Source organism: Pituophis catenifer, unplaced genomic scaffold (genome assembly GCF_029215685.1).
Source record: "Pituophis catenifer annectens isolate HBS135680 unplaced genomic scaffold, rPitCat1.0.hap2 SCAF_10, whole genome shotgun sequence".
Lineage (NCBI taxonomy): Eukaryota > Metazoa > Chordata > Lepidosauria > Squamata > Colubridae > Pituophis > Pituophis catenifer.
Window position 1 is genome coordinate 11,832,172 of NW_027256890.1, and position 27,534 is coordinate 11,859,705.

General features: G+C 43.0%; 1 protein-coding gene and 1 pseudogene across 1 annotated transcript in view; one reads left to right on the forward strand and one right to left on the reverse strand.

The window, feature by feature from the left end:
• The window catches only part of MED13L (mediator complex subunit 13L), a 187,646-nt gene that overhangs the window by 107,202 nt on the left and 52,910 nt on the right, over positions 1-27,534 (forward strand). Inside the window, 3 exon segments of the mRNA XM_070951333.1 lie at positions 19,064-19,209; positions 20,839-21,033; positions 22,115-22,303. Coding sequence (XP_070807434.1) covers positions 19,064-19,209; positions 20,839-21,033; positions 22,115-22,303 — 530 coding nt within the window.
• On the reverse strand, positions 619-6,383 carry LOC139322075 (guanine nucleotide exchange factor subunit RIC1-like; annotated as a pseudogene).

Consider the following 27,534-nt stretch of genomic DNA (forward strand, 5'->3'; position numbering starts at 1 on the left):
ACTGAAGATGGTTATTGCATAGACTGGAAAATTCTGCTCAAAATAGGTTCCCCAGACAGAAAAGTGTCTATAGGCCTTCTCCTCCCAATACAGAGTAATTCACCAAACTTTTGAGTGTATTATTAAAATGGCACCGTGTTATGCCAACCGACCAAATCTTTTGAAGATCATGTACCCTGGGTAACATTATATTTAATGGTTTCCTGGGTAAATAAAATAGAAGATCCAAGCCAAGAAATGATTTGACAGCACATTGTGCAGCCAAATCGATGGAGCTGAGCAAGTTTGGCTCTGGTTATTACTGGGAGGAGAGGCCAACTTGGAGCCCTGCGTGTGTCCTCTTGAATTCTGGAATGGAAGAAAGCGGGCTTCTGTACACATAATAATATGCATTGGCCGTTTAGGAGTGATTTCCAGTTTGTGTTTTATGAATGCATGCTGTTGATGTGTGAGTCTGCATACAGTATATGAATTCTGGTCCAGTAGTTCCATTGCATACTTGCAGATGATTGATAGGTAGGTAGGAAGGTAGGTAGGTAGGTGGGTGGGTGGGTGGGTGGAGAGGTGAGTAGGTGGATGGACAGACAGGTGGATGGATGAGTGTGTGGTGGATGGAAGTTATGTAGATAGATAGGTGGATAGATGGATGGATGGATGGATGGATGGATGGACAGACAGATGTTTAGATGAGTGGGTGGTGGATGGAAGGCATGTAGATAGATACGGATAGGAGGATGGATGGATGGATGGATGGATGGATGGACGGACAGGTGGATGGATCAGTGTGTGGTGGATGGAAGGTATGTAGATAGATAGGTGGATGGATGGATGGATGGATGGATGGATGGACGGACAGGTGTTTAGATGAGTGGGTGGTGGATGGAAGGTATGTAGATAGATACCAATAGGTGGATGGATGGATGGATGGATGGATGGATGGATGGATGGACGGACAGGTGGATGGATGAGTGGGTGGTGGATGGAAGGTATGTAGATAGATAGGTGGATGGATGGATGGATGGACAGAGAGATGGATGGATGAGTGGGTGGTGGATGGAAGGTATATAGCTAGATAGGTGGATGGATGGATGGATGGATGGATGAACGGACAGGTGGATGGATGAGTGGGTAGTTGGGTGGTGAATGGAAGGTATATAGATGGATGGATGCATAGATGGACAAATGGGTGGGTAAGTGGGTGGATGGATGGGTAGATGAGTGGGTGGTTGGGTGGTAGATGGAAGGTATGTAGATAGATGGATGGATGGATGGATGGACAGATATATGAATAGCCTTGTTTTCTAATTTCTGGAGTAGCTTTGTACATTTTTGAGAAATTGCATGATGCCTTGGGGATAGGTTTATAGAAGGTTCAAATGAGGTCTTGAGACAAACTTGAGGGGAATGTAAGGTTCTCGAGACCCTTTGTACCTCCCCGAACAGTCCACTTTTCCACATCTTAACTGTTTTTCTAGACCACGTGGTTAGAAAAGTGATCAGTGGCGCATATAATTTTTTTGCCCCTTTTCTGTCAACCAGCATTAGCAGACCAGGGTCATAACGCATGCAGTTCTGTCTGATTAGGAAACAGGGCCGCATCACACTAATTAATCCACTGCCATCTTTGAGGGGTTTAATCACAATTGGATATAATACTACAGTCACTTAAAGTGGCTTATGACTCCCACCAGCAAACTGAAGGACAACTGTTGTTGCCTGCCACAGCAGATAAAAGGCCCAGCGCTGACCTCAAAACTATTTAATTTCGGTCTTTTGCTGAGATTTCACCGCGCTGCTAATGTTCAGTGTTTTCCTTCTAATAAAACTGTTTGAGCTGGCAGAGATCCTGAATCAGCAGTGCCCTTCCTTTCTTCCAAACCATTGGATGTTCTCTTAAAAGCTGATCTTCTTGGAGATTTGAACGAAAATTTCAGGCACCTGGAAGGGAAGCAGGTTTATTGCTGTCGGCACGTCTAACCGCAGATGATGACAAAGGATGCAAAAATATTTCAAGGCAAACACTATTTATTCAGTCAATCGGCAGCAAAAATGTAAAAGAACAAAAGCAAACGCCAGCCAACTAAACACAATAATATACTAACCACTCGCAGAATAAATCACCAAATATAACGTTCATTCCTCTATTACTATGTTAATGCATTTCTTACCCGGGTGATAAATAATGCAAATATGCTTTCATATTAGGTTTTGTTTTAATGGTACAGCCAAAATCATTCCTTTTTCTTTTCTTTCTTTTTTTTAAACAAGCCCTGATAATTGAACTGTTTCTGATTTTTTTGAATTCTCTGCAGGTAAACCTTTGCAATCTGTGCTTTACCTGAAAATATAAGCAGAAAATAAAAGCAGGCATACTCTGTTATATTCTAATAACAAATAAATAATAATAATAATCAGGCATCTGGCTGCTTCAAGAGATGTTGTCAGGATTGTCCTTGCAACTAACAATCTGCACAATACCTAATTAAACTTCAATATTTTTTTTTTTTGAGCATAGGTTTTTGCATTTGCTCTCTTCTGCTGGTTAAACGTCTTCTCTTAAAACCACACTTAGAATACGGCATCCAGTTTTGGTCACCACATTATAAAAAAAGATGTGAAAGAGTGCAGAAAAGGAGAACAGAGATGATTAGGGGCCTGGAGGCTAAAACATGATGAAGAACGGTTGCGGGAATTGGGCATGTCTACTCTAGTGAAAAGAAGGATTAGGGGGTGACATGATAGCAGTCTTCCAATATTTGATGGGCTGCCATAAAGAAGAGGGGGTCAGCCTATTTTTCAAAGCACCAGAAGGCAAGACAAGAAGCAATGGATGGAAACGAATCAAGGAGAAAACAAAGCTGGAACTAAGGAGAAACTTCCTAACAGTAAGAACAATTAACCAGTGGAACTGCTTGCCTCCAGAAGTTGTGGGTGCTCCAACACTGGAAGCTTTCAAGAAGAGACTGGACAGACACTTGTCTGGAATAGCACTTGTCTCCTGCTTGAGCAGGGGCTCTGATTAGAAGACCTCCATGGTATCTTCCAATTCTCTTATTCTGTTATTCTTCATCCTCGTACATAATTGGAATCTATCATATCTTCATATTACGTTTGGCCAACTGCTATGGGAAGCAAACAAACAACGAATTCTTAATGAGTTTTTTTTTAAAAAAAAATCCTTACTTTTAATGGGAAAAACATGGTTACTGGATGTTCTGGTTTTGATCATTGCCTAGAATTTTATTTGGTTCTTAAATGGATTTTTTTTTTTTAAAAAAAGATATTTTGAAGAACACCTGCTGACATCAACGTAACCTTCAAGAGTTTCTCTGCCGAGATGTTGGGTTCCCCCTTTGCCGTAATATTTAACGGTAGTGACATGGGAAAAATCTCAGATTGACTCCACGGCTTGGTTTCAATTCACATGCGTGCTCTTTCCATGGTGGAATTGCCATATATTATAGCATTTCTTTTTTGCTGGAACATGTGGAAAAGCTATTTCTCCCTGCTGGAGACAGAAGTACTCAGTTGATGGAGCTTTGGCTGGATCCATTACGAGCAGTTATTAGGTTAACCTCCTCCTTTCCGAATATTTTTCTGCCAGGAAAGAGCTGTTTCTTTCTTTCCACCGCATTTGGCAAGATTAGAATATTACAACTGTAGTTTAGAAATAGGATGAATGCATAGATGAAAGCTTTGGAAGGTTGTCTCAATCGAATAACAGAATAACAGAGTCGGAAGGCCCCTTGGAGGTCTTCTAGTCCAACCCCCTGTCAAAGCAAGAGACCCTATACAAGACAAATGTCTCTCCAATCTCTTCTTTAAAAGCCCCAATGACGGAGAACCTACAGCTTCTGGAGGCAACCTGTTCTATTGATTAATTTTATTTGTTTAATTTGTTTAAATTTCTATACCGCCCTTCTCCAAATAGGACTCAGGGCGGTGCACAGCCTAAGTAAAAACAAAGCATACAAAATTTAAAAAAACAGTATTAAAATAATTAAATATTCTGGCCGTAAATTAAAACAACCCAATTTAAAATCAATTTAAAATTTAGCTCAAGCCAGCCCAGCTAGTTGAAATAAATAGGTTTTCAGGGCCCGACGAAAAATCCGGAGGTCTGTTATTATACGTAACTCCGGGGGAAGGTTATTCCAGAGGGTGGGCGCCGTCACAGAGAAGGCTCTCCCCCTGGGGGTCGCCAGCCGACATTGTCTGGCGGACGGCACCCTGAGGAGGCCCACTCTGTGCGAGCGTACTGGCCGGTGGGAGGCTATTGGTGGCAGTAGGCGGTCTCGTAAGTACCCCGGCCCTAAGCCATGGAGCGCTTTAAAGGTGGTCACCAACACCTTGAAGCGCACCCGGAAGACCACCGGGAGCCAGTGCAGCTCGTGCAGGAGAGGTGTCACATGGGAGCGCCTCGTCGCCCCCATAATCCCCCGCGCGGCCGCGTTCTGGACCAGCTGGAGCCTCCGGGTGCACCCCAGGGGGAGCCCCATGTAGAGAGCGTTGCAGTAGTCCAGGCGGGAAGTGACTAGTGCCTGAGTGACTGTGCGTAGAGAGTCCCGATCTAGAAAGGGGCGCAACTGTTCTCATTATTAGGAAATTTCTTCTTAGAACATAGAAATATATAGAGAGTTGGAAGAGTCAAATGGCTGTCCAATTTATTTGTCATATGTAAGTCTGTATGTCTGATATAAGATTACCCTGGTCTCTTAAATATACGGTTGTCCCTTAAGAATCTTCTGTTATCCTAGTTTTTTTTTTTTTTTAATCCATTGAGACGCACTTCAGAAGTTGAAAATATATTAGCTGTTTTTAAAATGACACTTTGGGAAATCACTGTTAATTGGAAGCATGAATGTACCTATTGATGGATGACCAGGAAAATGAAGTAGTTACTTTGGTGATTGCATGAGTGACAACACCTTAAGTGTTTTAGTATTAGATTGCATTGGATAGACAGACAGACAGACAGACAGACAGACAGACAGACAGACAGACAGACAGACAGACGTAGATATATAGATATATAGATATATAGATATAGATCTCTCTGTGTGTGTATAATGAAATTAACTTGTAACATTTCTTGCACTGCGGAATGACTATCAAATTCATGTCATAGAGGATTTTTGTTTTATTTTATTTTAATTTGCCGCCCATTTTGCTACAAGGTGGTTCTGTCTGGTTTTGAAAAATAAAACGGGGCTGGACTCTGATGAGCAATTCGACTAGTTTTGTACCAGTTTGTCTCCGCCACATAAATTCCAGATTATGCTGAGTATGAATGTGATGTAATTTTAAAGATCTTGAAGTCTTTCATAGATAGAATAGAATAACAAGAGGTGGAAGGGACCTTGGAGGTCTTCTAGTCCAACCCCCTACTTAGGCAGGAAACGCTACACCACTTCAGACAAATGGTTATCCAACCTCTTCTTTAAAATGGAGCCTTGGTAGTACAGTGGTCTAAAGCACCCTGTTATTAAGACCAGCTGCCTGCAATTACTGCAGGTTCGAATCTCGCCAGGCTCAAGGTTGACTCAGCCTTCCATCCTTTCTAAGGTAGGTAAAATGAGGACCCAGTTGTGGGGGCAATAAGCTGACTTTGTATAAATATACAAAAGTATGAAGGTTATTGCTTAGTGCATTGTAAGCCGCCCTGAGTCTTCGGAGAAGGGCGGCATATAAATCAAAAAAAAAAAAAAAAAAAAAAAAACTTCCAGTGTTGGAACATTCACAACTTCTGCAGGCAAGTTGTTCCACTGATTAATTTTTTTAACTGTCAGGAAATTTCTCCTTAGTTCTAAGTTGCTTTTTCTCCCTGTGACAGTTAAGATGTCCAACTAAGCAATAATGATCATAAATGGGGTTTTGCAAACCAGGATGGATAAAAAGCGATGATTTAAAAAAAGAAAATCGGATTTTTAAAATTTAAATCCGATTTTTTTTATTTAAATCAGATTTTTTTCATTTTTATCAAATTTATTTTAATAAAATGATTTTGGAATAAAAATCTAAAGATAGTTTTCTATTTAAGATACATTAATAATGTAGTTTATTCAGCATGAAATGGAGCTTAGTTACGTAGCATGAGGCTGCATATTCTGCAATATTGGACTGTCGGTCAACCGCGGGTCAGAGGAGGAGCTGCTGCGGGACAGATTTAACAGTTGCTCTTTAAAAATTATGATTTAAATCGAGTTGATTTAAATCAAGGTTTTTTACTAGTGATTTAAATCATGATTTAAATCGACTTGATGTAAATCAAATCCACCCTGTTGCAAACAGTCATTAAATAAGTCATTTCATAACTTTGCTGCTTCAAAAATGATTTTCTGAACTGATTGACTTACCGTTAGTTGATTGCTGCATTTGGACATAACGGCAGGCTGCAATTCTTTCCTTCAGCGCTGTCGGGAGCTGTGCGATTTTTTCGATTATTATTTTTATAAATTGCAAAAAACAAAAAACAAAAATCTTGTCTCCATAGAGGTGAAGGGTCAGCCAAGGGGAAGGGAAATGGAGGAACGGTTGGTGAAGATGACAGAATTTGCAGAGATGGCAAATGCGACCTGTTTAATTATAGAAAAGACAATAACTGCATTTGTTAAGGAAGGGAAACCCTTTATGGGCTTTTTGCTGAAAATGAAAACAAGTTACTTAATGGGTTTGATGATTAGAAAGGGTAGTTTAAAAAAGAAGGAAGTTACGATGGAACCTTAGAGAGGATAAAATTTGCATGTACAACTGTAAAGAGAATTGGAAGTGATTTCCTTATATTTTGTCTTCCTTTTGTCTATTTTTCTTCTCCTTTGTTTCTTCGTTCTTTTCTTATAACTTTTCTTTTTTACTTCCCTTTTCCATTTAAACGTTTTAATGCTGTAAAAAAACTCTTTGAACAAAAATTAATTTAAAAAGTGATGAAATGCAACTGGAAGTATGATAGCAGGGAAAGTGATTTATGGATTCTTGAATGTTTGGAATGAGTTATTAAGTATAGAAAGCTGTGATTATTAAGTAACCAGGGTGGGGAAACAATTGCAAATTCTTGGAAGCCGGCATTATATAATAAGGAGCCTTAATTTATTTTTTTTTTCCAACCAACATTTTGAATAACCTTTTTAATGCCTTTCTGATGCCAAAGGCCTGCAGGGAATAGAGAAATGATACATTTTTACTGGTTGTTTATTTGAATGCCATTCAGTTGAATTAACTATCCTGACCTGTTACAAAAAGAAACTTGTTAGCACAGTAAAAACTATTTTTTTCACTGGCTTTTGATATAAAAAGAGAATGTAGTTATACAGTTTAAAAATCTGGAGCTGTCTAAAGATCACAGGGAAATCGGAATAATAATAATAAAAAAGAGACACATTATGTTGAAACTTTGAACTGCTAAGTCATCTATCCCGCCAGCAGTGGTAGCCATTTTTACGGTGGATTGGGCTGTTGTAGAGAGTAAGGAAAACAGGAATAGCCACTTAGACTTACCCTGTTTCCCCCAAAATAAGACATCCCCTAATAATAAGCCCAATCGGGCTTTTGAGCACATGGCAATAAGGCCAAGCGCTTATTTCAGGGTTCAAAAAATATATAAGACAGGGTCTTATTTTCGGGGAAACATGGTATATGCTGTTTCATAATGCTTTACAGCCCTCTCTAAGCAGTTTACAGAGTTAGCATATGGACCTTGGAAGGATGGAAGGCTGAGTCAACCTTGAGTCGGTCAGGATTGAACTGTTGGCAGTCAGCGGAGTTAGCCTGCAATACTGCATTCAATACTGCATTCAGAGGGACACGGTGGTTCAGGGCCTAAGACGCTGAGCTTGTCAATCAAAAGGTTGGCAGTTCAGCGGTTCGAATCCTTAGTGCCGCATAACGGGGTGAGCTCCTGTTCCTTGTCCCAGCTTCTGCCATCCTAGCAGTTCGAAAGCACGTAAACAAAAAATGCAAGTAGAAAAATAGGGACCACCTTTGGTGGGAAGGGAACAGCGTTCTGTGCGCCTTTGGCATTGAGTCATGCCAGCCACATGACCACGGAGACATCTTTGGACAGCGCTGGCTCTTCGGCTTTGAAACGGAGATGAGCACCGCCCCCTAGAGTCGGGAACGACTAGCACATATGTGCGAGGGGAATCTTTACCTTTACTGCATTCTAACCACTGGGCTACCAGGGCTCTTTGATGGAGTTACATGTTTTAAGTCCAGAGCTACCGGATACCACCCGGAAGCAGCTAAGGCAGTTGTAAAGTAATAGAACAATAGATCAATGGTCCTAAGTGTGAAAAACAGTCCCAAGTCATTTTTTCCCAGTGCCGTTGTAACTTTGGAGTGTTGTAAGTCAAGGACTACCTGTATTGCTTTTACACATAGACAAATCTTCTCTCAAAAGGATAGAGGCTTTGGTGTTAAAACTTCACTTGATTTTTGTGAATCAATTCACACAGTGGCCCAGACCCACACAATCTTGTTAGTTCCCTACTTTGTCTCAAAATTGCCTCCCTGTTTGACAACAGAGTTCTTTCTCCGCAACACAGATTGCTCGCTGATTTTTTTTCCTTCTTTTTTTTTTGCTCGCAAAACGGAAATAGTGAAGAGTTAGAGATAAGATCAGCCAGAAGAGAATATCAAGAGACAAAAACAAGATTATTTCCAGCACGCTAGTTTTGGCAAGAAAGGGGCCTACTCCAGTGTCAAGATAATGCCTTTTATAGCATTATCTAAACACTTTTCATAATGGAAAGGAGTGTTAGGATAAGACAGGATTTTATCGCCCGTGCTCCGGATGTTACTGAAACAATTAAGCTAATTAATAAATCTTAGAGGAGTATCCTCTTTCTTTCTTTCTTTCTTTCTTTCTTTCTTTCTTTCTTTCTTTCTTTCTTTCTTTCTTTCTTTCTTTCTTTCTTCCTTCCTTCCTTCCTTCCTTCCTTCCTTCCTTCCTTCCTTCCTTCCTTCCTTTTTCTTTCTTTCTTTCTTCCTGTCTTTCTTCCTGTCTTTCTTCCTGTCGTCCTTTCTTCCTGTCTTCCTTCCTGTCTTCCTTCCTGTCTTCCTTCCTGTCTTTCTTTCTTTCTTTCTTTCTTTCTTTCTTTCTTTCTTTCTTTCTTTCTTTCTTTCTTTCTTCCTGTCTTCCTGTCTTCCTTCCTTCCTTTCTCTTTCTTTCTTTCTTCCTGTCTTCCTTCCTTCTTGTCTTCCTTCCTTCCTGTCTTCCTTCCAGTCTTCCTTCCTGTCTTCCTGTCTTCCTGTCTTTCTGTCTTTCTGTCTTCCTCCCTTCCTTCCTTCCTTCCTTCTTTCTTTCTTTCTTTCTTTCTTTCTTTCTTTCTTTCTTTCTTTCTTTCTTTCTTTCTTTCTTTCTTTCTTTCTTTCTTTCTTCCTTCCTTCCTTCCTTCCTTCCTTCCTTCCTTCCTTCCTTCCTTCCTTCCTTTTGTTTTGTTTTTTAGCTTACCATTTGTGAATTTGTCAGACAGCAATCAGTTCCCTCCTTCGGGTAGATTTTAAAAGGGTCATTCTCTGGTCAGAAGCCATTTATATCAATGTTTATTGATGGAGGGAAATGGGACCCGAGACCCACCGCTTATCTGGATAACGTTGAATTAGCCTTATTCTTTTTTTCTTTTTTCTTTTACAAAAATTGGGTTGCATGGAGGATCTCTGAGGCTCCCATTCATGCTCAGAAAAGATGCAGCCTTGGAAATTGTGAGAGGTGTTGTGTTACACACACACACACATACAGACACACAAACACACCTGTGCACCATAAAGCATTTTTTTTTCTTGGGAATCGGATCTGGAGCATTACACGACTTTAGTCCCCTAGCCTTTCCCGAAATGAAACCGTTGTGTTCTTCTTCAAAGAGAGCCTTTCCAAACCAAAACTTAAAACAGCGTTCCTTAAACGTGGTGCTCTTTTTTCGAGGAAACAACAAGCGGACGGCTTTCAGCTAATAAACGAAACACGATTAGACAAGTTAAAGGGTGGCGCGTGCCTCTAGGCGTTGACGCCAGAGTCATGGAAAGAAATGCAGTTCTGATGAAATCCCACACAAAGAAACATTTGTTGTTTCACATGGGACTGGATTTGAAAGTGCAGCGGGGAAATTGGCGAAGGTGGCCGAGGAACCAGGCGTAACGTAAAAAAAAGAAAAGAAAAAAAAAGCAGTTGTGTTTTATGTCGTGAAAAAAGCAGGAATTTGCGGTTAAATGCAGGGCTCCTAATGAATCCTGAATGGTCCAGGCTAATATGGGGTGGTTGGTATTAAAGAGATAAATGCGAAGGGAAAAACGTATATATAATAATCAAAGAGGAATAATCAAATGATCTGATAATGTTACCTAGTTTGGGTTATGACCAGAGGTGAAATGCTCCTGGTTCGGACCAGATTGCCCGATCCATTAGCAATGGCATCGGCGGGGGGGGGGGGGGGGGTGTTGTGGTTCGGAGAACCGATAGCAAACATCCCCTGCCCTCCCCCCATCCCCAGCTGAGCCGCGCAATATCAGAGGCTTTTTTTAAAAAAAAAATTAAAAGCATTTTTTCTACAACCTCTTCGGCCGAAAAAAAAAATGCTTTTAAAAGTAAAGAAAAAAAAAAGCCTCTGATGATCGCACGGCTCAGCTGGGATCATCAGAGGCTTCCAAAAGCATTTTTTCCTGCAACCTCTTAAGGTTGTAGAAAAATGCTTTTGAAAGTAAAAAAAAAAAAAAAAAAGGTTGGCCACGCCCACCCAGTCACATTACCCACCAAGCATAGCTGGCTGGAGAATTCTGGGAGTTGAAGTCCACAAGTCTTAAAAGCTGCCAAGTTTGAAGATCTCTGGACTATCACATGCACATGAAGCTCCACTCATGCGAGCAGCGGACTCACCTCTCTCTCTCTCTCTCTCTCTCTCTCTCTCTCTCTCTCTCTCTCTCTCTCTCTCTCTCTCTCTCACACACACACACACACACACACACACACACACACACACACACACACCGGGCCACCAAAATGGAAAAGTTGAGGATCATTACATTAGATGACTTCTAAGGTCCCTTCTAACTCTGTTATGCTCTATAAACCATAGTAGATGGTTTAGAGCCGAGGTGGCGCAGTGGTTAGAGTGCAGTACTGCAGCTACTTCAGCTGACTGCTAGTTCAGCAGATCAGCGGATCAAATCTCACCGGCTCAAGGTTGACTCAGCCTTCCATCCTTCCGAGGTGGGTAAAATGAGGACCCAGATTGTTGGGGGCAATATGCTATTTAGTATACTGTCTTTGGTGTAAGTCCTCGGACAGTGGGCGGCATAGAAATATGAATAATAATAATAATAATAATAAATAGATAGCCGAACTCTTCGTATTGTACACAGTCATCACAAGTGCACCGAGTGATTGACAGAACCCAATGCCTTTTTCTGTAGTTGAAGAAAAATGAGAGAGAGAGAGAGAGAGAGCGCATGGGAAGTGCCTTTTCAAGTGGCTTGTAAGCTTTGGCCCGGGATGGAAGATCTACGTTGGAAAACTCGTCGATTTGGCACGTCACATAGATAGCTCCCCAACTGGAATTCTTCTTCGCTCTGGAGGATGAGCAATTGGTCACTATTTTAGATTCCATTAAGCAGAAGATGAATTTCAATGACATCTGATTAAGTTAATTATTTTCAGAAAGCCCTTCATGTATATCTCTTTATGTTGATCAAAGCCAAAACCCTCACGGGATATTGGGGCATTCAGGCGTCTACGCGAAGTGGCTGCGTCGGCACACTTGGCTGATTATTCAAAATTAAGAGCTATTTAATCCTCCAAATAGAAACATTTTACATGGAAATCAAGAACATGGCAGCGGCTTTGTCTGTGTTTCCGTCGAGTTTTCCAGGCTGCTCTGTGCCATTGGGGGGAGGGGGGAATTTAACCTTTCAAAGGTATCTGCGCTATTGCTTTGACTTAGAATTGCTTGAATAAGAACATTTTCATAAATATTGTTAAATTATTAACTTTGTAAATGTGTACCTTTGAGGACAGGCGTGAATGTGAATAGAATAGAGGATCAGGTATCTGAAATTAATTTTTTTTTTTGCTGAAGCTGAGATTTAAAACAAAAAAAAACTTTTTAGAATGGACTTTTTATTGTCCCTTTGCTCCAAATGTGAGTCGCCTTATGGAAGCGAAGTCCCCTCTTATTTGATTATTCCTTCTTCTCCAAATTTAATAGCAATAGCACTTAGACTTATATACTGCTTCGTAGTGCTTCACAACCCTCTAAGCAGTTTACAGTCAGCCTATTGCCCCCCAACGATCTGGGTCCTCATTTTACCGACCTCGGAAGGATGGAAAGGCTGGGTCAATTTTGAATCCTTCGGGATTGAACTGCAGACTGTGGCAGAGTTAGCCTGCAATACTGGATTCTAACCCCACCGCGTCATAGCAATAGAAATAATAATAATAATAATAATAATAATAATAATAATAATAATAATAATAATAATAATAATAATAATAATAATAATAATTTTATTTCTATACCGCCCTTCTCCCGAAGGACTCAGGGCGGTGTACAGCCTATTTAAAAACACAGACAAAACAGCAATGTAAAATTTAAAATAATTAAATAAATTGGCTCAGATTTAAAACCCCAAAAAATTTAAATACCCCAATTTAAAACTATTATGTTGATAGTCCGGCCTGGCGGAACAACAGGGTCTTCAGTGCGCAGCGAAACATCCGGAGGTCGGAGATGTTACGTATTTCCGGGGGCAGTTCGTTCCACAGGGCTGGGGCTCCCACAGAGAAGGCCCTCCCCCTGGGTGTCGCCAGCCGACATAACTTGGCCGATGGCACCCTGAGGAGACCCTCTCTGTGGGAGTGGACTGGTCGGTGGGAGGCTATTGGTGGCAGGAGACGGTCTCGGAGATACCCGGGTCCTATGCCATGGAGCGCTTTAAAGGTGGTAACCAACACCTTGAATCGCACCCGGAAGACCACTGGGAGCCAGTGCAGCTCGCGCAGGAGGGGTGTCACATGGGCACAACGGGTTGCGCCTATAACCACCCGCGCGGCCGCATTCTGGACCAGTTGGAGCCTCCGAGTGCTCTTCAAGGGGAGCCCCATGTAGAGAGCATTGCAGTAGTCCAACTGGGAAGTAACAAGGGCATGAGTGACCGTGCGCAGGGCGTCCCGATCCAGAAAGGGCTGCAACTGGCGAATCAGGCGAACCTGATAAAAGGCCCCCCTGGCCACAGCCGTCATATGCTCTTCTAAAGACAGCCGTGCGTCCAGGAGGACACCCAGATTGCGAGCCCTCTCTGTGGGGGGCAAAGATTCACCCCCAATAGTCAGTGATGGCACCTGCTGACTATATCGGGGCGCCGGAAGCCACAGCCACTCGGTGGTTTAGAACTTATATACCATTTCACCGTGCTTTACAGCTCTCTCTAAGCGGTTTACAGAGTCAGCCTATTGCCCCCAACAATCCGGTTCCTTGTTTTACCAACCTCAGAAGGATGGAAGGCTGAGTCAGCCTTGAGCCGGTGAGGATCGAATTGCTAGCAGTCAGCAGAATTAGCCTGCAATACTGCATTTTAACCACTGCGCCACCATGGTTAAGGTAGTATACCTTTAATAGGATTTTTTTTTTAACAAATACAAATGGTGTTATTCTTAACAATAAGAATTTGCACCCTCTTTCCAAGCTGTACTGTGTACATTCTAATATAATGTTGCAAAGTACACCCACGAAGGGTGTGATTATATCTGAAACCGAGAAACAAAATAAAAAGCTGCATAGGGAATTCCTTTATGTTTAATCCCCGTCCTACAGGTAGTTCTCGATTTACAACAGTTCATTTAAAGTTACAACGGCACGGGAAAAACTGACTTACGACCGTTTTTCGCACTTACGACCGTCGCAACATCTCCATGGTCACGCGATCAAAATCCAGACGCTTGGCAACTGGCTCGGATTTACGACGGTTTTAGTGTCCCGGGATGCCCTTTTGCCACCCTCGATTCTGTTTGTCTGGTTTCAACAGCTTTACTACACTTTTATTACCTAATGCAAAAACTATGCAGCCACTTTGGGACTTGCAGGTAGCACTTAAACTTTGAATGTGGGAGCCACACTTTAAAAAAAAAAAAAATCAGGCACACACACAAAAAATCTGATTTAATTTAAATACTCCTAATGTTTTTAATCTTGTTTCCTTTCCCCCACATTAACATTTTCAATTAATTGGAAGCTTTGAAAGGGGCTAATTTGGAAGGCTGCATTCAAGCCCCTGGCTAAGAAGTTATATTTCTGCTTTATGTATATACGCACGCAAAGCCGTACTGGTTAGGAAGCACACGTGAGTGCTTTTGTAGAATTGCATATAACTGTTTTGGGCCACAGGAGGATTTGCCAACAAAGAGGACAATGTGTTTTTTTTGGTCGTTAAATAGCACCTCTTGATTTCCTGCAAATTTTGTGGGGGTTGCATGCATCCCTTCACGCTGCGACAAGAACAGTGGAGTAGTTTCAGGAATATGCAGAAGGTTCTTTGCATATCTGCTTGGATGTAATCCTCTATGTATGTTCACCATTGAGACCAGGACCACCAATCGCTATGCAAGACGGTTGTTAAGTGAGTCACGCCCAATTTTACAAACTATTTGCCAAGGTGGTTCTGTGCATCACTGCAACTGTTAGGTGAATCGCATGGAGGAGGAAAGAAGAAAGGAGAATAGGAATAGGAATAGGAATAGGAATAGGAATAGAATAGAATAGAATAGAATAGAATAGAATAGAATAGAATAGAATAGAATAGAATAGAATAGAATAGAATAGAAATAAGAATAGGGATAGGATAGGATAGGATAGGATAGGATAGGATAGGATAATAGAATAGAATAGAATAGAATAGAATAGAATAGAATAGAATAGAATAGAATAGAAATAAGAATAGGGATAGGATAGGATAGGATAGAATAGAATAGAATAGAATAGAATAGAATAGAATAGAATAGAATAGAATAGAATAAATATTAGAGTAGAGTAGAGTAGAGCAGAGCAGAGCAGAGCAGAGCAGAGCAGAGCAGAGCAGAGCAGAGGAGAGGAGAGGAGAGGAGAGGAGAGGAGAGATAGAAACTTTATTGTCACTTTAAATGTACACGAATCGGCATACATTAAAATGAAATCTCATTGCATTCAGCTCTCTAAAGATGACCATTATGGAGCATATACCCACATACACCCACATATATGACCCAGAGAAACATCACTGTCTCGTTTGAATGTATACATATACATGGCGGGAAAAAAAAAGAGAAAAGAATCCTGCGAATTTACAAGACGGGTGGCATAAGGAACATAGCGGTTCCAGAATCTAGTTGTCCTGCTATAGATGCTTCGAAACCTCTCCCAGAGGGGGGGAGCAAGAGAAACAGACCACGGGGTGTGTGTGTGTGTGGGGTCTCTAATAGTGCTCGAACTCTAAGCACATAGCCCTTACGAGCAGTATAGCCTGTGACAGTTTCTTTAACCCCATCAAACAACAACCTCTGCCTATCCCTGGTCCTTGGGAAGGACTCAATAGGTGGATTAAAAAAATGCCCAATCCAGGGTCTAAACATCTGGCCAGCTGTGGGACCAACAACCATAATAAATATATTATCTTCCTGGGTGTACGTGAATGCAATTTGGAACTCGGCAAACATTCCCAGCGGACGTCTGTCATACATCTATTTAAAATAATTAACTTATCTTTCAACCTAGAGAGTCACCAGGTGGCTTACGACAGCTGTTAAAATATAATTAAGCAGAAAAACCGTTATTTAATAATAACTCTGTGTGTGTGTGTGTGTGTGTGTGTGTGTGTGTGTGTGTGTGTGTGTGTATATATATATATATATATATATATATATATATATATATATATATATATATATATATATATATATATATATATATATATAAAAATAAATAAATAAATAAAAGGAACGTGGAAAAACACACCATAACGGAATGGGAAGAATGCAGAACGGAAGGGATGCAAGCCATTTTTTTTTTCCAAATGAAGATTTTTTAGTCGGGGCCTTCCTTTTTTTTTTAAGGACGAAAATTCCAGAAATGTTGGGTGTTACTGCTTTGTGTATTCTGTTCTCCATGCGTGCGCTTACTACATTTTTTTTTTTTTTAGATTGTCTGTGGATGTTATCCTATCCAGTTATGAAACCTCGATGCTAAACTCCCACCCCTGCCCCATCAAAGTGACTCCATAAATCACTTCTCTGTCATGTTTTTACTTTCATGTTTTGAGATCCTGGGGGGGGGGGGGAAAACCCACCAAAAATCCAGAGCCTTTCTGTGTTTCCCCACCATACACGTTCCTTCTTTCTCGTTCACGTCGATCCAAGCAGATAAACAAGCGACTCTCGCACATCTGCCTTTTTTGAAAAAAAAAAAAAAAAATTTTTTTTTGCTGCATTTTGTAAGTTCTCCAGCTGCTTTTCATTACAGTCCACATTTCGCATGGAGCCGATTGCCATGGTGTCAGTAAACACATAATGGACATGTGCCATTTAAGCTGTGCATTTGCAGACACTTGTTTAGCTGGGTGCCCCAGGATACTCCGTTCAGCTGTCACTCTAATCAACGTTTGGAATTTCTTATTCTTACGGTCGTTAAGTGTGAACGACGCCTAGTTCATTGCGGGACACATCTGTTCCGCCATTATAGGCTGTGCATGGAATTTGTTCTGTTGTGGTGGGGGGTGGGGGGCGGGAACAAACAACCCCCACCCCCCCAAAGCTATTTGATATTTTCTGATCTCCAATTTGTAGTGGTGCCTTGTCCTGCAGATGAGAAACTCCAGTATGTACGCAGGGCAGGGGTGGGTTCTAATTTTTTTTTACTACCGGTTCTGTGGGTGTGGCTTATTTTGTGGGTGTGGTTTGATGGTCATGTGACAACTCTTTAGGATTTAGCAGAGGTACTGGTCTATCAGGCTTTTAACTGCTTGCAGAGCTGTACCGTCTACCCATTTGTTCTTGGAGCATCCTGGTCTACCCATTTGTTTTTGGAGTGTCCCAGTCTACCCATTTGTTTTTGGAGGCTCCGGTCTACCCATTTCTTTTTGGAGGCACCGGTCTACCCATTTGTTTTTGGAGGCTCCGGTCTACCGATTTGTTTTTGGAGGCTCCGGTCTACCCATTTGTTTTTGGAGGCACCGGTCTACCGATTTGTTTTTGGAGGCTCCGGTCTACCCATTTGTTTTTGGAGGCTCCGGTCTACCCATTTGTTTTTGGAGGCTCCGGTCTACCCATTTGTTTTTGGAGGCACCGGTCTACCCATTTGTTTTTGGAGGCTCCGGTCTACCGATTTGTTTTTGGAGGCTCCGGTCTACCCATTTGTTTTTGGAGGCACCGGTCTACCCATTTGTTTTTCGAGGCACCGGTCTACCCATTTGTTTTTCGAGCGCACTGGTCTACCACCGCACTGCCTTTTAACGCTGATCAGCTGTAGGGCGGCCCTTTGAAGCCCCGTGGCAAGAGTTTAAACAGTTTTTTTCCTTCTAGCCGATCAGCTGGGACTCGGGAAGCAGCGAATAGATTTGGGGCGGGGCCAAGTAAAAGGTAAGAATAACGTGGGCGGGGCGGGAGGGCCCAGCTCCCGAACAAAGAGAACCGGTTCGGTGACGTCATATCGTCACCGCTACCGGCTCGGCCGAACCGGGAGGAACCCACCACCGACGCAGGGTGATTTTCACGCTCAAAATGGCAGGAAGGTTCAACGTTATGTACAGACACAACAGGTAGCCTCAACTTACGACCACAATTGAGCTAATGTAATGAAAAGAAGGACTGTGGGAGACATGAAGGCAGTGTTCCAATATTTGAGGGGCTCCTTCAAAGAGGAAGGGGGGGGGGGTTGTCAACCTATTCTCCAAAGCATCTTGAAGGCAGGACCAGAAGCAACGGATGGAAGCTAATCAAGGAGAGAAGCAACCTAGAACGAAGGAGAAAATTCTTAACAGTGAGGACAATTAATCAGTGGAACGACTTGCCACCAGAAGTTGTGGGCAATCCCTTACTGGAGGCTTTCAAAAAGAGACTGGACCACCATGTATCTGAAGTGGTATAAGGTCTCCTGATCGAGCAGGGGGTTGGACTAGAAGATCTCCAAGGTCCCTTCCAACTCTATTATTCTTTAAGTCTGTCGAGATTCCCAGTCATCCAGGTCATAGTTGTCCCAGAGGTGCTTTTTCAGGAGGCAACTGGATTTTCTTGTTCTTTTTCCTTTGAAGACGTTTCGTTTCTCATCCAAGAAGCTTCTTCAGCTCTGACTGGATGGTTGGGGAATGGAAGGATTTATACTCCTTTGCAGACAGCTGGTCATTTGCATCCTTTTAGAGGGTCGTTGAGGCCGCTTGGAGGTTTATCTGTGTCCTCAGTTGTCCTGAAGGTGCTTTTTCAAGATTTTCTGGTTGCTTTCTTTTGAAGTAGTTTCACTTCTCATCCCAGAAGCTTCTTCAGATCTGACTGGATGGTTGGGGAATGGAAGGATTTATACTCCTTTGCAGACAGCCGGTCATTTGCATCCTTTTAGAGGGTCGTTGAGGAGGTTTATCTCTGCTTTTTTTTCAAGAGGCAACCAAACTTTCTGGTTTTTCTTCGAAGTCGTTTTGCTTCTCGTCCCAGAAGCTTCTTCAGCTCTGATGGTGGATGGTGGGGGAATGGAAGGATTGATATTCCTTGCAGACAGCCGGTCCTTTGCATCCTTTGAGAGAGTCGCTGAAGCCACTTGGAGGTTTACCTGTGTCCTCAGGGTCACCCGTGTTCCTGGTTCCTGTAGTCTGCAATTTTTTCTTCTTCTGGAAATCCATTCCTACTCCCACACCATTCCAAGGGTGGTCCATCCCAAATTGTATTATTATTGTTCTATGTTCGATGAGAAGGGGCTTACCCTGTTTCGCCAGCCACACGTCTTGTGAATTCTATTCAAGCGAGATCCATAGAATTTGGAGGACTCCCGATGCGCTGATTTTAGGATTTAATGAATTGCTTCTTTCTTTCTTTCTCTCTCTCTCTCTCTCTCTCTTCCTGCAGTGAGCATTTGTCCTGCGCCTTCACATTCTTCCTCCACGGGGAAAGCAACGTGTGCACAAGTGTGGAGATCGCACAGCACCAACCGATCTACCTTATCAGCGAGGAGCACCTACACATGGCCCAGTCATCTCCCATGCCTTTTCAAGGTAGGCCCGCGTGTTCTTCGGGTGGCCTAGGGCTTCTCGGTGTGATGTAACCTCGGAACAAAACCTTTATTAAATCTTCACACTTGTTATTTGGTTTTTTTTTCCTTTCTTTCTTTTGGCTGGGATGCCAGTGGAGTTGGCATTCACGCTAAATGCTCTCCTTCTGTTTTCCCCTGGGATGACTTCGACCCTGTATAGAAGAATATTTTATTTTCAAAATGGCCCAAGATAGCAATAGCTGTGGATGGATGGATGGAGACAGGGAGAGGGAGAGATGATAGAGACAGAGATAGATAGATAGATAGATAGATAGATAGATAGATAGATAGATAGATAGATAGATATAAATATAGAGATGGATAGATGGATGGATGGATAGACAGACAGACAGACAGACATAGACAAACTGACAGACATAGATAGACAGACAGATAGATAGATATATATAGATAGATAGATAGATAGATAGATATAGATAATAGATAGATAGATAGAGAGATAGAGAGATAGCAATAGCCCTTAGATTTATATACCGCTTCACAGTGCATTCCAGCCCTCTCTAAGCAGTTTACAGTCGGCCTCTTGCCCCCCAACAATCTGGGTCCTCATTTTACCACTTCAGAAGGATGGAAGGCTGAGTCAACCTTGAGCCTGGTGAGATTCAAACTGTCAAATTGCAGGCGGCCGGCAGGCAGCAGAAGTAGCCTGCAGTACTGCACTCTAACCACTGCGCCACTGTGGCTCAAGATGCACAAGGTTGCCTAGTCTCTTCGACTCCGAAGTGTTTTGGTCCTTTTATCACAATCCCTGCCTTTTTTTTTTTTTATTTGATATGGGCAAAAAGAGACTTGTCGACTGCAGCCTTTTTAAGAGAAGTGGAAGAGGAGGGGGGGGGAAATAAGAGAGAAAGAGAGGAGGTTAAACCATTTCCCTTGGTAATTAATGTATTTCCTGAAGAGGTATGCATTTTAATTGGTTGCTGTAACAATTAGCCAATATTGGCTTGCAACTAAACAAAGCCTTGATGCTACCTTAGAGCATAATCCATAACGTTTGATCATGCTGTTTTATCCTTTTGCATTAAATAATTAGATCTGCTTAGAGAGACATGAGTAGGCGCGTTCAGAAATAACGAATTCCTGTTTGCCCGCTTCAACGTACATGCAGGACATAAAGGCCAATCAATTGGAAAAATAGGGGTCTAGTCCAAGAGAGATGGCGGTTTTAGGGTTGCCCTAAGAACGGGTGTGAAAAACGGGCCTACCGGGGCCCACCGGAAGTTGGGAAACGGGCCGTTTCTGGCCTCCGGGGTAGTGGGGAAGGCCGTTTTCGCCTTCCGGAGGCTTCCGGTAGGCCTGCTAGGCCCAGAACAGGGTGCGAGGGGGGGGGGGGCTTGTGAGTGCATGCACGGGGGGAACATTGAATTATGCCCCCCCCCGCACTCCCCCCTGCTTTTGGCATGCGATGGCAAAAAGGTTAGCCACCACTGGCGTAGGGTCTCCTGCTTGAGTGGGGTGGGGTTGGACTAGATGACCTATAAGATCCCTTCCAACTCGTTAATCGGACAGTTTAATCTAGGCACTAACCACTCTGTTTCGTTCTGTGTCGTTGTCTTGTTTTCCCGACCAGTGTTGATCAGTCCGTACGGCTTAAGTGGTACTTTAACAGGCCAAGCTTACAAGATGTCCGACCCGGCGACCCGGAAGCTAATTGAAGAATGGCAGTATTTTTATCCCATGGTGCTGAAGAGGAAGGAGAGCGTGAAAGAGGAAGAGGAGCTGGGATACGACGATGACTTTCCCGTGGCCGTAGAAGTCATTGTTGGTGAGAGAATCTGTATTTCTTTTTTCTCTTTTTTCTTTTTCCCCCCTTCCCTTGAAAAGTCTCTTCTGTTTGATCCGGTTCCAGTTCAAATACAATAACGTTAAAAAAAAAAAACAAGTCTTGAAGTGTAACACATGTTTTACGGCGCTGCTTCTCGTGTTTTGATCTGTTCTTTTGTCTGAAATTTGGTGGGTTTTGTTTTGTAACTTAGAAATAGTTTCAGACGATTTGTTTGTGTTTTTATTTAGGCATCAGAGCAATTCCTTCCTTCCTTCCTCACTCCCATTTTCCCCTTCCCTCCCTCCCTCCCTCCCTCCCCCCTCCCATTTTCCTCCTCCCTTCCTCTCTCCCTCCCATTTCCTTCCTTCCTGCCTGCCTACCATTTCCTCCCTCCCTCCCATTTCCTCCCTCCCTTCCATTTCCTTCCTCCCTCCCTCACTCGCTCCCTTCCTCCCATTTCCTCCCTCCCTCCCTCCCCCCATTTCCTTCCTTCCTTCCTCGCTCGCTTCCTTCCTCCCATTTCCTTCCTTCCTCCTCCTCCCTCTCTCCCTCCCTCCCATTTTCTTCCTTCCTCCCTCGCTCCCTTCCTCCCATTTCTTTCCTTCCTTCCTCCTCCCTCCCATTTCCTTCCTTTCTTCCTCCTCCCTCCCTCCCTCCCTCCCATTTTCTTCCTTCCTCGCTCACTCCCTTCCTCCCATTTCCTTCCTCCCTCCCTCCCATTTCCTTCCTTCCTCCTCCCTCCCATTTCCTCCCTCCCTCCCTCCCTCCCTCCCATTTCCTTCCTTCCTCCCTCCCTCCCATTTTCTTCCTCGCTCACTCCCTCCCTCCCTCCCATTTCCTTCCTTCCTTCCTTCCTTCCTTCCTTCCTTCCTTCCTTCCTCCCTCCCTCCCTCCCTCCCTCCCTCCCTCCGACTAATTGATGCACCATACACACACACGTGTAACTGCAATGCTGTTTGAATGTGAAAATACACACAACGTTGGCTAGATAACAAATATAACCCTTAAAAACAACAACGACAACCACCACCCCCAACTCTCTTGTCTCACTCCCACCCTTCCTTCCCCTCGGCCTTAACAGGTGGTGTCCGAATGGTATACCCTTCTGCCTTTGTTCTTATCTCTCAAAACGACATTCCCGTGTCTCAGAGCACTTCCACGCCAGGAAGCCACAACAGCGTGGCACAACAAGGAGCTGGAACCTTGAAAGACACCAGCAGTTGTGGAATGTTGCTCACCCCACCCACTTCTCCGGAACAGACCGTCATAGGTAAGCGAAAAACTTGGGTTTTCCCTTCCCCTCCTCCCCCCCCTTTCAGGAAGGGTGTAATTGAAACCATTTGCATTTATGGCTGAGATTATTTCGTTCATTCAGCTGCGGGTATTGCGGTCTCCTCTTTACGAATCCATATCTTTTCCTGAAACTTCTCTTGGGTTTACTTCGATTCAAGGTTTATCACACCAGATTTTTCTTGCTTCCTTCTTTATGCACCAGGAATAAAAAATGCTCAGCCTGCCAATATTCAGATACATAATGTAGTTCTGGCATCAGTTAATCCTCTAGGTAGACATAATTGGTGAACATATTATTAATTATAGCGGTTGGTTTTTTTTTTCTTTTTTCTTTTTCTCCCATGAAACATACTTGCACAAATTAGAAAGGCACGGAGAAAACTGGAAAATAAGTCACTGGGCTGACATTTCAGATCTACAAAAACAGGAGGGAATAAATATACCTTAGGAACGCTTTCTCTGTGTGGATGTTGAACCGTTTCCCAGGAATAATAATAAGCAACTAATATTTTTTTCCCTCTTAATTGGTAGAATGCCTAGCTGGCTCCCAGTGTTTTATGGGTGTTGGTTTTTTTTGTTTGAAAAGGTTTTGCTTTTTAATGAATTTCTTTCAGCCCTTCAAATTCGAAGAAAGTGGAAGGCAAATTATACAGTGATAGAGTCTCCATTGTGGAGTTTTTAGAACATAGAAGATAGAATCATAGAGTTGGGAGGGACCTTGGAGGTCTTCTAGTCCAACCCCCGGCTTAAGGTAGGAGACCTTATACCAGCCAGTCAATTAATTGTCCAGTCTAGTTTTGAAAACCTCCATTGATAACAGCATCCACAACTCCCATCCGCAAGTTACGACGGCCTTGGAAAAAATGAGTTAGGATCCAACCTGGGCGTCATGATCATTGCCCTGCCTCTTTGACCACAGGATCTCAAATTTGAGCACTTGGAAACCAGCTCACATTGCTGATTCCTGATCTCCATTTGCAAACCTTCTCAGCTGGCTTCCGACAAGCAACAGTCCATTGAGGAAGCTGGAAAATGGTCTTAAAATCAGGTCCGGTCATGACCGCATTGCATAGCGAGTGTTGTGGCCCACCAGGGGCCAGCAGAGCTGGCAGCAGAGTTGGACAGTGAGAAGATTGAGGAGGAACGTAGGCCGGTCCTGGAGTCTGGGGAAGGCTCAGACGAGGGCTCTTAGTCAGAGGCAGAGAGGGAGCCAAGGCCATCTGGTAGTTCTTTGCTGCCTCCGGAGTCTGACATCAGTGAGGCAGAAGACCAGCTCCAGCCTGTTCCAGTGGTGGGTTGCCCCCGGTTCGCACTGGTTCTGCAGAACCGGTAGTAAAACTGGCGGGAGGCTCCGCCCACTGACCCTGACGTCATGAAAACGCTTCTGTGCATGCGCAGAAGTTTCTGCGCTTACACGCGAGTGAAGCAAGCACGCGCGTGCGGCCCCATTGCGAACCGGTAGTAAAGGTAAGTAGAACCCACCCCTGGCCTGTTCCCAGTGTACGCCTGCGCAGAGCTGCCAGGAGTCAGGAACAATTAAAGAAACAGGGTCGACTTGGGAGTAAGGCTTGGAGATGATTGGCCCCTCCCATAAGACATAAAAGAGAAGCAAACGGTACGTGAGTTTTTGCAGGAAACAGTTAGTTCCTCTGGCCGATTCAAGATTTGAAAATTCTGTTTGTGACTCTGTGCCAAGTTTGGCCTTGCCCTGCGTCTGGAAATTAGCTCTTCGGCAGCGTTCCAGGTGAGATAGGTGGGTGTTGATAACCTTCCTCTGAAAGACTGTTTATCAAGCCTTGCGGACTGTAAATGAAAGTAATTTACAGCCGTATGAATGAAAGAGGTTTGCCGGGACTACGTTTATGCTGTTTAATTTCTAAGGAAGCCTAGGTCAGAACAACAACTGAAATTCCGGTCGCAACGGTGGTGGTACGTTGAAGACTACCCATAAAATATCTGAAGTGCTGATCTTAATTGACAGGATCAAAACAGGCTTAGTACTTTAAATATAGAAGGAGTACAAGTACAATATATTAATGAAGCCATGGTGGTGCAGTGGTTCAAATGCAGTATTGCAAGCTAATTCTGCTGACTGCTGGTTGCCAGCAGTTCGGCAGTTTGATTCCCACCAGCTCAAGGTTGACTCAGCCTTCCATCCTTCCAAGATCAGTAAAATGAGGACCCAGATTGTTGAAGGCAAGAGGCTGACTCTGTAATCTGCTTAGAGAAGCTGTAAAGCACAGTGTAGCGGTATATAAGTCTAAGTGCTACTGCTGTTGCTTTTCCTTTCCCTTCCTTCCTTCCTTCCTTCCTTCCTTCCTTCCTTCCTTCCTTCCTTCCATCCATCCATCCATCCATCCATCCATCCATCCATCCATCCATCCATCCATGGTGCACAGTGGTTAGAAAGCAATATTGCAGGCTAACTCTGCCATCTGCCAGCAGTTCAATTCTCAAAAGCTCAAGTTTGACTCAGCCTTCCATCCTTCCGAGGTGAGTATAATGAGGACCCAGATTGTTGAGGGCAAGAGGCTGACTCTGTAATCCGCTTAGAGAAGCTGTAAAGCACAGTGTAGCGGTATATAAGTCTAAGTGCTACTGCTGTTGCTTTTCCTTTCCTTTCCTTCCTTCCTTCCTTCCTTCCTTCCTTCCTTCCTTCCTTCCTTCCTTCCTTCCATCCATCCATCCATCCATCCATCCATCCATCCATCCATGGTGCACAGTAGTTAGAAAGCAATATTGCAGGCTAACTCTGCCATCTGCCAGCAGTTCAATTCTCACCAGGCTCAAGGTTGACTCAGCCTTCCATCCTTCCGAGGTGGGTATAATGAGGACCTAGATTGTTGAGGGCAAGAGGCTGACTCTGTAAACCGCTTAGAGAGGGCTGGAAAGCACTGTGAAGAGGTATATAAGTCTAAGGGCTATTGCTGTTGCTTTTCCCTTCCTTCCTTCCTTCCTTCCTTCCTTCCTTCCTTCCTTCCTTCCTTCCATCCATCCATCCATCCATCCATCCATCCATGGTGCACAGTAGTTAGAAAGCAATATTGCAGGCTAACTCTGCCATCTGCCAGCAGTTCAATTCTCACCAGGCTCAAGGTTGACTCAGCCTTCCATCCTTCCGAGGTGGGTATAATGAGGACCTAGATTGTTGAGGGCAAGAGGCTGACTCTGTAAACCGCTTAGAGAGGGCTGGAAAGCACTGTGAAGAGGTATATAAGTCTAAGGGCTATTGCTGTTGCTTTTCCCTTCCTTCCTTCCTTCCTTCCTTCCTTCCTTCCTTCCTTCCATCCATCCATCCATCCATCCATCCATCCATCCATGGTGCACAGTAGTTAGAAAGCAATATTGCAGGCTAACTCTGCCATCTGCCAGCAGTTCAATTCTCACCAGGCTCAAGGTTGACTCAGCCTTCCATCCTTCCGAGGTGGGTATAATGAGGACCTAGATTGTTGAGGGCAAGAGGCTGACTCTGTAAACCGCTTAGAGAGGGCTGGAAAGCACTGTGAAGAGGTATATAAGTCTAAGGGCTATTGCTGTTGCTAAATAGCGATCCAACCTAGAAGTGAGAATAAATTTTCTCTCCGTCAGAACAATTGATCAGTGGAACGACTTGCCTCCAGAAGTTGTGGGTGCTCCATCACTGGAGGTTTTCAAGGTGAGACAGAACAGCCATTTGTCCAGAATGATATAGTGTCTCCTCCTTGAAAAGGGAGTTGGACTAGAAGACCTCCAAGGTCCCTTCCACTTCTGTTATTCTGTACTTCTGTAACCCCTGTGAAGATCAGAAAACCAATGCTATAGTGGGACCAGTTTTTTTTTTTTTTTTTTTTAAATAAACCATGCAAAGACAGGCATTTGCAAAATTGACACCCGGGAATTTGAAGTATTTCCCTCCCACGCCAAACATTGCGTCATTGTGAAAGCAAGTGAAGTCCACATTCCTTGTCAACATCCTGGCAGAAGTGTGGCCGGATCCTGCTGCTGTTGGAGAAATTCAGGGTGGGAGGGAGGGAGGGAGGGAGAGAGAGAGAGAGAAAGAAAGAAAGAAAGAAAGAAAGAAAGAAAGAAAGAAAGAAAGAAAGAAAGAAAGAAAATAGGATAATAGATGCATAGACAGATATAGATATATGATAGAATAGAGAGAGAGGGAGGGAGAGAAGGAACGAAAGAAAGATAATAGGATAATAGATGCATAGACAGACATATAGATAGATGATAGAATAGGAGAGAGGGAGAGAGAAAGAAAGAAAGAAAGAAAGAAAGAAAGAAAGAAAGAAAGAAAGAAAGAAAGAAGAAAGAAAAAACAGAATAATAGATGTCTAGACAGACATAGATAAATGATAGAATAGAGAGGGAGGGAGGGAGAGAAGGAAGGAAAGAAAGAAAGATAATAGGATAATAGATGCATAGACAGACATATAGATAGATGATAGAATAGGAGAGAGGGAGAGAGAAAGAAAGAAAGAAAGAAAGAAAGAAAGAAAGAAAGAAAGAAAGAAAGAAAGAAAGAAAGAACAGAATAATAGATGTCTAGACAGACATAGATAAATGATAGAATAGAGAGGGAGGGAGGGAGAGAAGGAAGGAAAGAAAGAGGTAATAGGATAATAGATGCATAGACAGACATATAGGTAGATGATAGAATAGGAGAGAGGGAGAGAGAAAGAAAAGAAAGAAAGAAAGAAAGAAAGAAAGAAAGAAAGAAAGAAAGAAAGAAAGAAAGAAAGAAAGAAAGAACAGAATAATAGATGTCTAGACAGACATAGATAAATGATAGAATAGAGAGAGAGGGAGGGAGAGAAGGAACGAAAGAAAGATAATAGGATAATAGATGCATAGACAGACATATAGATAGATGATAGAATAGGAGAGAGGGAGAGAGAGAGAAAAAGAAAGAAAGAAAAAAGGATAATAGATGCATAGACAGATATAGATACATGATAGAATAGAGAGAGAGGGAGGGAGAGAAGGAAAGAAAGAAAGATAATAGGATAATAAATGCATAGACAGACATATAGATAGATGATAGAATAGGAGAGAGGGAGAGGGAGAGAGAGAAAAAGAAAGAAAGAAAGAAAGAAAGAAAGAAAGAAAGAAAGAAAGAACAGAATAATAGATGTCTAGACAGACATAGATAAATGATAGAATAGAGAGGGAGGGAGGGAGAGAAGGAAGGAAAGAAAGAAAGATAATAGGATAATAAATGCA